The sequence below is a fragment of the Aulonocara stuartgranti genome, assembly GCF_965226115.1.
Source record: "Aulonocara stuartgranti genome assembly, chromosome: 16".
In the NCBI taxonomy this organism is placed as follows: domain Eukaryota; kingdom Metazoa; phylum Chordata; class Actinopteri; order Cichliformes; family Cichlidae; genus Aulonocara; species Aulonocara stuartgranti.
In genome coordinates, this window is record NC_138952.1 from 14,575,151 (window position 1) to 14,590,563 (window position 15,413).

At 41.6% G+C, this 15,413-nt stretch overlaps 1 protein-coding gene across 4 annotated transcripts in view; it reads right to left on the bottom strand.

The window, feature by feature from the left end:
• Positions 1–12,615, bottom strand: part of igf2bp2a (insulin-like growth factor 2 mRNA binding protein 2a) — a 64,329-nt gene extending 51,714 nt beyond the window's left edge. The window contains exons 1-2 of one of the 4 annotated variants that reach the window (XM_082509434.1): positions 12,064–12,615; positions 10,772–10,832 (exon numbers count right to left, since the gene is read on the bottom strand). In XM_082509434.1, coding sequence (XP_082365560.1) covers positions 10,772–10,832; positions 12,064–12,238 — 236 coding nt within the window. In that variant the 5' untranslated portion in view covers positions 12,239–12,615. Of the gene's footprint in view, positions 1–10,771; positions 10,833–10,917; positions 10,973–11,591; positions 11,816–12,063 lie in introns of those variants that run through there. The other 3 variants (XM_082509433.1, XM_082509436.1, XM_082509435.1) reach the window with 3 other exon arrangements.
• Between the last annotated feature and the right edge of the window lie 2,798 nt (positions 12,616–15,413).

The window sequence follows — 15,413 nt, forward strand, 5'->3', positions numbered from 1 at the left end:
GGAGTCACTCCTCACACCACTTGAAACAAAACCATCTCAGTTGCCATCACTGAAATGAACTCTTGCTTCCCACCGGAGGGGCGGTGGTGGGGGGAGAAGGGAGGTTGGCAGTAGCACAGAGGCATAATACACACACGCAATGACACGGCCACACATACGTCTACTGTTGTTGAAGGATCTGAATGGCGGCAACCACAACTCTACTAAGAATAAGTCGCTTGTCTCCGTTGCGCTATCTGATATGGCGGCTCACATTCAGCTTACTATACATAACATACAGTTCTAAGCTATTTACACCAACTCATGCTAAGACATAGCAGGCTTCATTCTGCATTACCACTCCGTGCCAGGGGAGCAGTGGCGTCACAGCCAGCGGGATGCAGTGGGAGACAGTTCACGCAATCTAGGTGGCAAAGCATGCACATGTGAGAAGGAGGAGAGGAAGGAGGAGGATGCAGGGAAGACAGGCACCAAATACTGCAGTGCGAGAAGTGTGTGACAGTCCCTGGAGAGAGGAGGTGAGCTGCAGCTGGATCTTTTGGAATTTATAATTATTAAAAATAAAAATCACCTGAGCAGAAGCGTGTTAACAGAAGCGGCTCTGGTCGCACCGTGCTTAAAGGCAAAGACCCTCTTTAACTTTCCCAACACTCTGAACAAGAAGACACGCATGGCTGCCTCAGTATCAAATATTTATTAACCTGGTGGGCTGAAGATGCCCTCGTGCTTGCCTTCAGGTTCTTAGATTGTGCTCCTCAATGCACGCTTGCTTCAAGTTTAATTGGATTTGTGTGAGCGTGTGCTTCGTTTAACCTGACAGGGAGAGCTCATTCACCAATCAGTGTCATAATGTTGTTTGCATGTGTGAGACAGAGGCTCTGCGTTGCTGGATGGGCAACAACGGCAGCATACATGCAAGGAGACCACGATAAACGCACACACAAATGAATCAGTCAGCTGCTAAATCACATTGCTGTTTGGCAGTTTCCTGCATGCTGTTTCACCACGACGTAATTACATATATGTGAATGTAACAATTTAAAACTCACAGGAAGGACATACAGTTGTATTCCTCGTGTACGCTATGCTACGCAGCAGCTCCTGCACCCACAGGAATCCCTTAGAATAGACTTTTTAGTTAGATGCACACAGACTGAACACTTCACAATAAATTGCTTAACTCCTCCTGAAATATATTAGCTAAGGGTCAGCAAGACGACAACTATTTACAAGCTGATACTGTTTCTTTCACATTCTGCTCACGGCTCTTTTTGAGCAGCTCTGCTGCGTCTATATGAAAATACTCTCCAGCTCTGCCTGCAAACTGCCGTTTGGTCTGATACGATCAAAAGGACTCCCTTAAGGTCCCTTGTGTTTCCATGCAAATGCGAGACTCCTGTCATTCCATTTGCTTATCGCCATATCCAGTTTTCTCATGCATGTTTTTCTCATCCAAAAGCAACTGACTGGGTATTGGCGTGAACTTGGCCACTTGGCAGGGCCGCAGACGGATTTGTCCTACTCTCCAGCTCCTGCCTGTTGCTTATCACCCAACTCATCACTGGGCTCACCAAGTCAAAGTCAGACTCAGGCATACCAGTGTAACACAACAGGCTTCACTGTATATCACAATTCACAAATGCAAAGCAGCACTGCTATCACTGACATGGCCCAAGGACACTGTAGCTAAGAACCACAATTTTTAAAAGTGGCAAAAACTGAATCACAAAGACAGAATAACCATGTTTCCTTTCAATAAAAATGAATAAATCAGTAAAAGAACAGATTGACATTTTGTCTAAGGCTTATTAGTTTTCATGCTGACACTAAGTCATATATGCTGCTAAATACATAACTACAAAAACACTAAGTCATATATATATATATATAATTTTTTATTTTTTTATTTTTAGTTAGTTTGAGGAACAGCTTCAAAAGAAGACACTTTAATGTGACTGCTTCCTGTTTAACATGCAAAGTAAAAGTAGCTGTTTGTGTAGAGTATCTGAAAACAGCATACTAAACATTTAAAGCAGTCTGATATTCACTCACTCGGCTTTAAAACTAAAATGTGATTTTAGGGATTCGTCCAGCTCTGTGTGGGTTGGGATGTTTTTGCTAAGTTTTATTTTAATGTTACAGCTGGATACAAGTGAAGGAGGTGTCTCGCATTCAGCATGGGGAAGAAGATCGAGTATCTTAAGATTTCAGATACATATAATTTGATTTCTTTTTCAAGAAGTGGGCATACATGGTTAATGTGAGAATATACATGATTTCAATGTGCTTTAACGTTTAATGTGATTTGCAACAGCTGGAAATCCTAATGATTGCGAGCAGACCACACATACCCTGCTGAGAAAGGACACTAACGGCCTCACACAGCCTCCCCATGAGCCTCAGTGACGGGGAAAGAAATGCTGCCCTCTATCAGCAGTGCTCATTTCTCCCTATAAGTATGCATGTGGGACATGCTCATCTTTGACTCGGAAGTCCTCTCTGTGGCTTCCTCTTCCATCAGAAACAGTGCGAAACAGGGAAAGCACAATAGCCGGACTGTGCTCTAGGTTGTGTCGGAGGCTCAGCTGTGCGATGACCCTACTGTAGATGACTTGTTCTGATGGCGGTGGCAGTGGTGGTGATTCTGCTGCATACATATGGAAAAGGGTGGAAATGACGGCCGCGAGAGGGTTCATAAATAAGAAAGGTCACAAAAGGGCTGCGGCTGTGACATAGATGGACAGCCCATTCAGCAGTTTTCCCTGCTGCACTTGTGGAAAGAAAATGAGCACTTGAAGGTTTGAAGTGCCAGCTTTGCACAGGCATTTTTATTGAGGCACCTTACTCGGCTGTGAATTCACTGTCATATAAAATCAGCACTCTGACCACTGCGCCGCCCATATCCCAAGCCACGGATACACGCCTGGACTACACTCTGCACTCTCCTGGGAATGGATGGAAATTACAAGATGCCCAAACTGACAGCAGTTTGTGACAAACAAAATCTGTAATCTTGCAATTTTGATATCAAGAGTTATTAAAGTGATCGGCTGCAGGGTGAATCTCAGGGGGTTCTATAAAATAAATAAATAAAAAGCAGGAAACGTTTTGTTTTGCAGCTTGCGAGGTCCTTCTATTCACCGGAGCGCTTTGGGTCTAATTTCTGAAAGTTCGAGCTCTGCTTCTTTAACTAAAGCAAAACACTCAAAACTGGTTTCCGTGGCAACGCGGAACAGTTGGACCTGAATAAAGCGCGACCTGTAAACACACATGGACACACACGCGCATTCAACAGCACAATGACACAGTTTTGCTCCCACATCAAGATGCTGTAAATGTCAGAGGACTGTATCTTGTGGCATTTCTCTTCGCGGATAAATATCAAACGATGTTACTGCCGCTACATGGGGAATAAATTTTTTTTTAAAAAGCTGTCTGGAAATCTGGAAGTTCCTGGAAATGAAACTGGGTTTAGAAACTTTTGAGTGGGGCGACCAGCCTAAAGCGCACTTTGTGTTCAGACTCAAAGGAGTTGGATTTCTGCAAGAAAAACTGCCTAATATTGGCAATAATATTGTTTTTCAGGGTAATAAATGCCTTCTGAATAAACACATATAGCTGCTATTTAGCTCCTAAAAGCAAGGCTTCAGGAGAACTTTCCCTCTCGCCTCACCAAATGCCACCAAAGTCTCACAAATGGTAGCACCACCACCAGATTTTGGTGCTATTGCATCTGTTTTGTGCTCTAACGTGAATAATAATGTATATTTAAGATCAAATAAGGGCGGCAGGCAGCCGTTTACTGAAAAACTCCAAACTCAGGCATGAAAACATACCAAATGGGCAAAACCTTTTCTTTTTTTTCTTTTTTAAAACAACAGTTTTAATTTAAAGATATTAAAAGTCATCTTCACATGATACGATCATGCAAGTTATGTTGTTTTGTTTGTTTTTATTGAGTTTTTTGGTCTTATTTGCCAGGCGACCCTGTTGGTAAATGCTTGTGAGAAGAGGCGCTGCTTTTCAAGGACTCCACGAATCCCTGCATAGCTTGTGTCATATGGTGCCATTGTGCAGTTAGATAGATCGTTTCGAACAATGCATTAATCATACTCGCACCGCCACATTCTGCACAATTTACTCAATGCATCTCGTTATTGTACCTCGGCCAGTGAAATCCGCGTGTCTTTTAAGGTTCTTTCTATTTAAGCTGTCTTCCTTGCCTTCAGTGTCTCCACATTGTTTTGCAGCTACAGGGCATTTATATCGGAACAACGGCACGTGCAATCTCTTGCCATGTTATCCAATGTTAACAGTAGCCTTACAAAACAAGCTGATAAAGAAATTTTCCCCATAGTTGCCTGCTAGGCTGTGGCTATGTCTTTAAATACCATTTCCATTCAACATTCAACTATAATTGTGTATTTTTATTTTCCAAAACATATGTACAGCCTGCATTAAAGAAAATGAAAAAAACAAACACAAAAACGCCTAATATAATGATCATAAAACCTGACCAAACATTGACAGTCTGGAGCCCTGAATAACACAAGAGAAAAAGAGAAAAGAAACAAGTCAACAAGTCACCCAGAATCTTGTTTTATGGATGTTTGTGGAAAATGTTCATGTTTTTGCCATCAATTTGAGTCTACCTGGTAATTTTTTGCCTGTCTGCTCTCTCCTCTTTCTTTTTTCTACCCATTTGGTTGTTTTTCCTCTCTTTGGAGCATTCAACATTTTATTCATTTATTTTAAAATTGCTGTAAGTAATGTTAATTACAGGCATCCTGGTACCAGGGCTCTGGATTAGACCAGGTAGGTACAATAATCATCTCTGATACTGACAGGTCAACTACCAGTCAACCAACGGGCAATCATGTATAAGAGAAATTAATTCCACTGCTACATCTCTACTTTAAAACCAAGGTAAGAGAATGAGAAAAGGGTGAAAGCCTGACAGGATTATGAAGCCCATTTGACCAGGGTGAATCTTTAGGCAGACCGTATTTCCAGCTCACAGTTTTAAGCCAGTGACACAGTGCCTCCTCTGCATGTAAGCATTTTTGGCTCTGGGCTCGCTCCATGTCAGACTCTGATTGGCTCCTTGGAAGTTTTCACCTGTTCAAAACCCATCAGAGCTCTAAAGTAGTATCAGGGTAGCAGTTTTATATGGTGATGATATGGGACAAGGACGGGATCTGCCTGTGTGAGAAATGCCACCTGCTGTACGCCTCAGCTGCCCTCCCCTCCACGGACACCACGCCCTTGTGTGCTGGCACACTGAATGGCAGAAACACTAAACTTTACATCCGGCATGTTGCTTTTAGCTGGGATTCCCCACAGCTTCTCTGTCTCTCCTGTGTCATCCTGTGTCATGTTCAACCATTATATTCACATGGCGCGTGCACACACACACACACACACACACACACGAGGGAAACCAGCCTGAGCAACAGAGGGATGATGTAGAAAAGGAAAGAGAGACCTAGCAGCTGTTACAACTTTCAAATGACTTCCTTAAAAAAAGAACTTGGGTACAAACTGTGGCACTCATAATCATGACTTATAAAGTCATTAAGCATTCATGTTCAGCACGTTTTAGATTCCAGTATTTCATCAAACCCTGTTTAGCATAACGGCGTCCCCAAACAACCACTCCAAACAGCCTGACATGGCAGCGCTCACACTTATCTCCAAGCAACCGGTAAACTAGGTGACGTATCTGGCATACCTGATGGACAGGTGTGCCACCGAGCACCTAGTTGATTAGAAATGCAACTTTTTAGTCTTGATAAGTTCAGAACTTCAACTTTTTCTATCATCTTCTACAGAAAGCCAATGACAGCATATCTTCAGGGACAAACTTACAGATTGAAATAAAATGTCTTCAGGTGTCTCAGTTCAAGGCAACTTTAAGCCTCTCGTCTTTAATCATGAGGGTTTCATTTCCCTTTCACAACAGACTTCTTTTTCATTACACTTTTTATTCCATCGTGATAAAAATTGCAGCAGCAATGCACGATTGTGAGGTCACAAACAAAAACACAGAGCTGTCCCCTTCATCTCCCATTTGGATGATGATGATGATACATAGCACCTCTCTAGTTCTTTCTCCCGCTGTCACACTCTCCTTCAGGTGAAACCATCTCCAAATAGTGACCAGTCCTGTTTTACTTCCCTTATTTCTAGCATATTTGGACGGCTTAGTCAGAGACTAAGTCATCAAGTCAGAGCAATCCTCCTCATTCCAGCCACGCCTTCCACACCTCCTCACTATGGCTCTGGAGAGTCATCTAGCCGATTATTTAAATCCTGGTTGTAATGGGTGTAATGCTACAGGAACTATTAGTCATGCAACAGGTTGCAGTGAAATGTGAGTGGCAGCTCATTGAGAAGTGAGTTTCTACAGACACTGCTGTGATACACACGCAAGCTTCTGTTATAATAAAAAAAAAAAAAGTAGATCTTTTTTAAAAAGGTGTTTCAAACTCTCGGGGAGCTTAAACAGTGATCCCACAGCTACAATAGACACACAATGAACTCACAATTCTCTCACATCTAATCTCGCTGCTCCCTTAAGCTATGTACTCTGTTGCACTAGCAAGCCTGTTATCACTTCAGGAGAGAAAATATACTCTTTCACTTTCATGAAAAAGTTAATAATTGCTATACAAATTTAGCAGAGTTGTAGAGGCGCTGAAATTTGAAATGCAGTAGCCTGAACACAGAAAAAATAAAAGCCCAAGGCTAATTTCTAAGAAGAAAATTGTCATTTTTTCTCCTGTAATTGCTAATGAAGAGCAATTTCATAAGCCATAACTTTTATAACACAAGATCTCAATAGGGGATACATTTGTATGGAAGATTAAACATGTGTGGCATCTCCTCCTAAATAAAACAGATCACTCTGAGGGATCACTCCTTATGGACAGGTGAGAGGAGACAGGAGGAGGAGGAGGGTACAGCGGATGTGGCTTTGGAGGAGAGCAATACAGTACCTCCTGATATCACTCCAGACAAAACCAGAGCCTGAATTGGAGAGCTTCCCCTTCGCCCAGGATCAACTGGGGAGTATTAATGGATTCTGAGTGGATCAACTGATGGCTATCGTATTTCGGTGTTTTGACTCAGTGTGCACAGACAACCCAACACACACATCTGCACGGGCACCACTGTGGTGCAATGCAGATGTTTACACCACGCCGTAGTATCCCATTATTTAAAAAAAAAAAGAATGCACGTCTTGTAATCGGCCTGGCTTTATTAAACAACTGTTAGCTAGCTTAATACGTAGATGAAGAGCACAAAACAGCTCATTAGAAAGACAGTGGAGTGTAGCACAAGAGTTAGCACTCGGTCACAAATGTATCACATTTTCATTTAGGCATGTCGAAGGTGCCGGGAGATAATTGGAAGGAGGAAAAGTCTGTTTTTGTCACTGAACAAGCAAGTAAACAAACCTGCATGATATTACAGGAGGACAGCTTTAATTGTGTTTACTCCGCAAGCACCACCTTCATGTGCTTACTATCACTGACTGACTATTGATCAGGCTCACAGCAAGCGCTCACATTGGTCATTTTGCGTGCAACTCCAGCTCAGGTAGACAAGCAACACTGCAAACGGTTTATGAAGCTCCAATATCAATTAGCACCAAGTCCCACTCTCGTGTGCCTCGTGTGCAGCACGAGCAACGACTGCAAGAAACTTAATATGGAGGACAAACCTTTTTTTTTTAAATGATTTCTTGTGTAAAAACAGGCCACCATTAAAAAACAAAACAAAACACATGAGCAAAAATGCAACAAAGATATTTTGCTTAACTATAATATCAAAATAATTTCCTTTGCAATTGCACTCTAATTAGGAACATATAAATTAGGCAACTATAATAAAAGAAATATGGCTAATAATAATTATTCTTAAGCATACTGAATTTCTGTTTCATGAGTTCCACTGATTATTGCTGCAATAAACAATTATTTTTAAAACCTACAATTATATATCAAGCTCATGTCAAGGCAATTAAATATATATGTAAAACACAGAAATTATTTAAAGTATGAGTCCATTAACATAAATATATACATTTGGAGTAACAATTGTCTTAACACTGAAATCTATATTAAGTAATCCATATTTTTAAAACACTAATAAAGTGCTACAAACAAACAGTTTCAGCAGATACAAGCCTCATAATTGTAAAAACTCTCTTTAAAATATGACTATAAATTTGTAACTAATTATTCAACATTTCCCTGACAAGAAGCTTCCAAACTTCCCCAAATAAAATCAAAAGCTACTTTTATTCTTATAAATTAGCTCATAGCTCCAAAGCTATTTGAAATGTGAACACATAAACTGCACAGAGGTGAAATAATATTTAAATGGCAAACAGGACATCAAAACCACATGAACTCACACCTTTGTTTTTGATCAGGTGATTTAAAAACACGTTTAAAAAGGCCCAGGCTTTCACTCATTAGCAAACAAAAAGCTAAAAAGTCACCATAATCAATCTGAATTTTACCCTTTAAAATGGGTACAATTTAACTGTGAATCCATATATGGCTGTCAGCACAGGGACCTTGTTACACGACAAAACATAACTAAAAATATATAAACAAGCAGCAGCTGAAACTACAGCAGCCTCACAAAACCCAAGAAGTGTCAGCAGGCCTGAAGATGAGACATAAAGCTCACACAGCTTCCTAAATAACAAGACAAAAACTGATGAGCCCTGTGTAACTATATGCATCGAGCTCAGCTGCAATTAAATCCACGAGAATTCCTGCAGTTGTTAACATAATTATTTAAATGCAAGATTTAGAAAATACCATAAATAAAGCAAACAGCGTAGAATCGTCCTATATTATTACATCTAAATTGCATTTTCAATGATGTCTCGTAGAGCTTGAATACATGTAAAAGAAATTATACACGAAAAAGATGAGACATTTGCATTAACTGGAGGCCTGTAAATTATGATAATTAAATCTTATAGTGAACACAAAAAATACGCATTTTAATCTTTTTAAAATTTAAATCTGGGCGAACGTTTCTGTCGCAAAATCTCCAAACAAATCGTGGCGAACTTCTGCGGAGAGGGTTTCAAATTTAAATTCACTACTTTTTAAGGCATTCTGTATTTAAACCAAGCGAACAACAACAACAGCAAACTATTAAGTTGCACCTCCACGTGTCACGTTGAGGCAGGCTCTGCGTTACAAAATGAACACCTATACGTATTCAAACAGCACTAGTATTGATCTCGCTCATATGGCGAGGATTCCGCTTTAAGGCCTTTTTCAGCACATGCAAGCACATCCAGCAGCTGTACACACTGCCGATTGGACACATCGGGCACATGTATGGACATTTGCTCCATCTGATTCAGCCTATAGCCGTGCAGTGTGCAGGGCCATCATGGCAGCCATTATGAGGCTCTCCAACATTGCCATGGCCTACGTGCACATTAACTGTGGGGAGTGGCGCAGGCTTTTACACCATGTTGCGCCTTGCAGCTTACAAAACGTCTTTAGATCGAGCCATAAAGCAAGGAAAACGACACAGCAGCTCGATCATTGTATATGTAAAGCATGCAGATTTTTTTCTACAATGTTGTTAAGCAAAAAAAAAAAGAAAGGAAAAAACACGAAGGGGCTGCTTAGGCAGGAAAGTAGAAAGCCTGCACTAGAGGGGGAGGACTATGCTGGAAGCACATAAAGTATGGGTCACGTGTTCCTCCACAAGGGGCTTGAATATTTACCTTTTTGTCACGCAATGTAGTTTTTCCCTATAGCCAATGGCATTGTTGTGAAAATGGGTGGATCTATAGATGTCGAGGGAGTGTTTAGGCTGCGCAAACTGCCACATACGAGTGACTTTTTCAGGCGTTACGCGTAGGGGTAAAAAAAATTAGTTTCTTTCTTTAATATACCCAGGCATTTAAAAGAAATTAAAAAGCTCGTGGATTTCTTACGTTTGTGGGCAAGCTGACACAAACACAAGTACACAGCAGTGGTGTCGTGGTTGTAAAGCTGAGGGGCTGACCTATAGATTTACGCACTAAAACAGTCAACCCTAGCTGCTACTTCTTCTCTCTCTTACACACACAGCGTGACTCCCACATACATCCACACGCATGCATATAGGGGAGAAAGAGGCAGCTGATTGGTATGCATCACGTCGTGCATTGCAGTGCAACAGTCAATAAAGAAACCCAACTTTTATCGCCTACATATATGGAAAAATAACCTTGCGTAGGGAGAGGAGGTTAATACATAAACGCATTTGGACCACGTTAATTTCAGCCTAAACTTGAACCAAGTTTAATTTCAGCCTTTAGGTGAGATTTAATTAGGATATATTAATTATTACACGTCAAGCGTGTGCGCGTGAGTCCATGTTTTAAACTGGGATAGGCCTTGCTGCAAGATCACGCGATATGGCAGCAGCCACCGTGTGTTGTGCGGATGTTGGGACTAAACTGTTTCTTTATCGCCCTTTTCTCTCCCCCCAACACCCACCCACCCCTTCAACTCCCTTTGTCTAATCACCACACAATCGCAATTTAATCGCCAGGAAACAAAGCAGCAACAGCGTGGCAGAAATCACACACGGCAGCCGAGAAAAGAGGGAAAATCTGCTCGCTATATTTCACAGCGGAAGCCTACAGGTCACACAAGTCTGCCATGGGGCACAGTATAGGCGTATGATACAATGCGTGTGTGTTTGTGGAGAACGTGTGTGTTACAGATTGTAGGCCTACCTTAGTTTTTTGGGAACAGAGTAGTCTACCTCTATCACCTTTCCGTGTAATTCAACTTTACCTGTAGGGACGAAAAACAATTGATAGTGTAGCGTTAGCTGTTGTGTTCATAAAAGTAACAATGCAAGCTGGGTAGGCCTACACACCAACACTTTGAATCACTTCACCAAGTAGGTGCGTCCCCATTCAAAATAGCCAACCCCTGAAAAAAGTAGTGTACACGGGCGCGTTGTGTGCGCGGCGGCGAACAAACTGTATACGTTTACATTAATCCCAACTCGGGGTGAGGTCCTGTGGGTGACAATTGGGGGGGTATCGGCGCCAAAATGAAGCATGATAAGCTTATATACTATGGGGAAAATGGGCAGCCATGCTTTCCACTCCCACAACCCTCACAGTGCAATGAGGGATATTTTTTCAGCTTCCAGTAAAGAATGCAACATCAAAAGAGGAGATGATTTGCAAAGGAGAATTGACTTGTACTCTTTCTATTCTAGGTAGGTGTTTTTCCTAATTCCCCGTGCTGACCCGGCTCGGAGGGTGAATTTGAAGCGCTCTTCGGCGAGGCTTTCAAACACGGCTTTTCGTTACTATTGAGTGGCCTGGCGCAGCACGGAATTAGCGTCTCACCTCGTCCCCCCTCAGCTACCTGTTTATTAGCTCTTTCCTCTGGACCCCCGTGACCCACCTCCAAGACACCTCGTAAAAACATAGCCAGACATCAGAGGAACACGAATCTGACAAGTTTTCCGCGCTCGCTTCGCCGTGCTCTCTTGAATAAAATCAAGATAAAAAATAAGTGAAAAATAATTATGCCTACCCGAACCATCAGACCATCCCATACATTCCAGTGGGTGATTGCAAAGTAGCGCCCCGCACTATCGGAATCCCCAAAATATAGGGTATTGTGCGCGTTAATTGCGTTACGACGACTCGTGCTTTCTTTAGGCAAATGGGCACTAAAGCCCCAAGTGTGTCCTGTGATCGATAATTTATCCAATTTTTGCTGGAGCGTGCATGACTGAGCGTTCATCTAAACTCTGATGGCACACACGGATGTGATCGCAAACACTGTCCCGAACAACATACACAGACACACACACTCTCACACACACACATATACATATAGATATAGATATATGTGTAAAAGAAATAACACAAGAGCTGCTTAACAGCCTATTTCACATTTCGGACACTCTGACCTATTGTGCTTTTTAAACCTCGTCTTGCAGTTAAACTCGCTGTGAAATTTCCCTGTCACCAGCAGCATCACTTATCAAATCCACACTTACCAGAAAGAGTCTCTATAGCCTTTATGGCCGAGTTCTGATCGGGGAAGTCCACAAAAGCATAGCCGGATTTCAGTAGGACCTGGTCGGCCACTGGCAGCTTCCTCTCCCCAAAGAGCTGCTTCAAGTCCTCGACAGTGACCGAAGGACTTAAATTCCCAACATATAGTTTGTTCATGATCTGAAAGGAAAAATCTCGAAGGGGTATCAGATCTTAGAGTGAGAGAATGGCGATATTCAGAGAAGTAGAAAAAAATTTAAAAAATAAAATAAAAAATAAAATAGAAAAAAATCTGCTGGGATTTAAAAAAAAAAGACGCAGCAATCACCCCCCAGGATAGTACTAAGCTATAGGCGACCCCCCGGCACCAACTGGCCCTGGCCAAACTCTTTTAACAGGGACTGAGGGAGAAGTGTCGTCGCTACGACGCTACTCTGGAGCCAACAAGCACCGCCTCTAAATAAAATCTCCCTTAAAATCACAAGAAAAAAATTGTTTGGAGGTGCATGTGGGTTCACTGCTGCTCTCCCAGCACAGAAAGTGCAGTAGGGTATGAAAGTGGCATGATGAGCAGTGGGTACATTCAGCAAAGGGATGGGCTTAAAGGAGGCAGAGGGGTTATATTAACAAATCATAATAAGGGCCGTGCCACGGGTCCCTCCAGGCTGGGGGAGTGAAGAAAGGAAAAAAAAGAGCTACTGTGTGGAAAATCAAGTCGTTGTCACTGCACTTGTCGACTCAAAGAGTGTCACTGATCCCCACAGTTTGCCTTTTATTTATTTATGAGCCACATAAAAATATGGATTTATGGCGGCGTGTAAGATGTGGGCCCAATCCTCGACCGTGAACACCTGTTATTACGCATATATTACACTCCAATAAGACCACCTCAGGTAATAATTGTGATCTTGTAAAATCTGAATATAATTATAAAGCTGTAACAAATCAAAAAACAAACACCAACAACAAAAAAGAGAGAATATGAACGTAACTGTCTTAAGTAATACAGAAAGTGAAAGCTTGGCTTGCCTGTACACGCCGTCCTTGCAGGAATAATGGTGAATTAGCTACTTATTACTACTTATATTCATGACTTATACAGCCTTACCAGAGGCATCTGTTTTGGCACCAATATCTCTTATTGGCTTTTACACTTTTTAATTAAAGGTGGCGACAGTTTCCATTTTTAAGCCTTGAATAGTACCAACAGCCCCAGTGCGCAAATTGTAAAAAAGGAGCAAATATTTATTTTAAGCTGCTGATAAGAAGGAGCGAGGGGATCCCAGGCCTTGTGCTGCATGCGCCCTCCATGCGGTGCCACTCAGGCCACTCATTTAAATATATATATATATATATTACCCTACGCATGATGTAGCATCCCGTCTCTTTTGTGTGTGCGCACGGATGGGTGTGTTTGGGAGGGAAGCACGGCTAAACGTAAGGCGAATTTCAAACAAAGGCTGAAATGTCAGTGAAAGGTTGTGGCTGCAGGGCTCGTGCATGGATGTGTAGTCCTTCTACCTACACTACCGAAGGGGGAGGAGCCTCGTGCTTACAGCAGCTGAGTGTTTCTACATGTGACTGGCCTGTGCCTTGGAACATTACTGCCACCCCACTGTAGTGGAGATAGTGCCAACAGCAGCAGTACTGACCATCCCTGCCCTGTTTACGTCAGTATGCGAACAGAGGAATGTCCAAACTGTGGCCTATTTACAAAACAAGCTCTTTAGTTACTTTCCTAGGTGACCTGCTAACACAGTTGTCTTGGGTCTTTACGCTTAGAGATAAGAATCACCATTCAAACAAGTCATTAAGTCGCTTTGAACGCATTAATAGCTACTTTATTAATGTTACCACTCCCCATGATCAGTATAGAAGTCATAAAATCACATCCATGCGTCGCATTTGCATTTCCCCGTGAAAAGCAGGGTTTGTTTACATGTGTTCTTTTTATGTGTTATGCCCAATTAGGTCAGTGTGCTGACAAATCACGCCAGCCACCCAAAAATTATTTCCACTCTGAGGGGAAAATTGAGCTGAGAGTGGAAGGGATGTGACATTTGGGGAACGTGCTGAGAACTGCTGAACAAAACTCACTACACACATACTGCACATGTAGACTTGTGGTAGAATATGGAAATAAATAGGCTTATGCACTTTCCAAGGTGTGGTCACTGGTTGCTGGTGTCTTTCTGCTGGTCTTCCCCTTTTTTGGTAGTGAAAAAAAAAAGAACATCTTTGTGAATTTTTCTTGCTTCTAACTTGCATTAATTTTTACAGTATCCTTGCCCAACACTGTTTTATTTATCATTTCTAACATCTTTTACTTTAATTCAAGGTTTAAAGTACTAATTTATAAATTATGGAAGTTACAATGCTCCCTTGCAAAGTATTTAATTTTATTAATTTCAGCACTAAAGCCACAAAAGTCCACAATATAAACTGTTGAATAGGGTTTGGGGTAAAATAACCATTCAAATCAGAGCTGAATTTAGTGATATCGATATATATTTAGTGAATCTATTGTTGTATCTTCTGTGTGTCTATTACAGGGTCAATTTCTTGCTTGGTTGTGCAGTAAACCAAAGTGTAAAGCATCCATTTACTCAGTGAAACTCAAACAGCTGGAGGGCATCAAATACATCAGATATGGCTAATTTTAAGATTTAGAATTTTTAAAAATTGTCAATATCTCCACCGTGGGAATCTAATTAATTTTATCAGTTAATCACCCAAATTTTGGACAAAACCAAAAATAATTTGAGGTGCTTGTGCGCAGTGCACCACAAATGAAGTCATTTCACCTCAATGGTCTTGGCGTGAAGCGAGGAATCTCAGAACGGATATTGCAAAGCCTGGACAAATAAAACAAAAATTATCTGCATGGCTTGATCTCACTTGAGATAAGAGGGGGGATTGTGTTTTTTTTAATAATTTGGGTGAACTGACCCTTTGAGTAAAGAAACTGCCTGTTTTTACAAGACATGAGCTCTGCCTCTCCGCCTCCCCCTCTCCTCTCTGGCAAAAAGGGAAAAACTACAATAAGCGAAGAATCCAGCAAGTAATATTTTTCCATGTAATGTACTGTATGTCATGGATACAGATTTGGACCATTTGTGACCAGCAGGGGTAGATGTTGGACTTTGCTTTCCTGCAGCTAGGTGCTACTCCGAGGCTCTTGCTTCACCTTGTGGTGAAGGTTTAAACAGTGTGCTTGGTGTAACTGACTTGATTTCACAGTGGCTGTTTAGCTGCATTTAGTCACGGATCAATTTTCCTCAAAACCACATTAAAAAAAAAAATCATAAAGCAGTCCAACGACTCACCTTCTTCTGACATTAAATAAACGTTT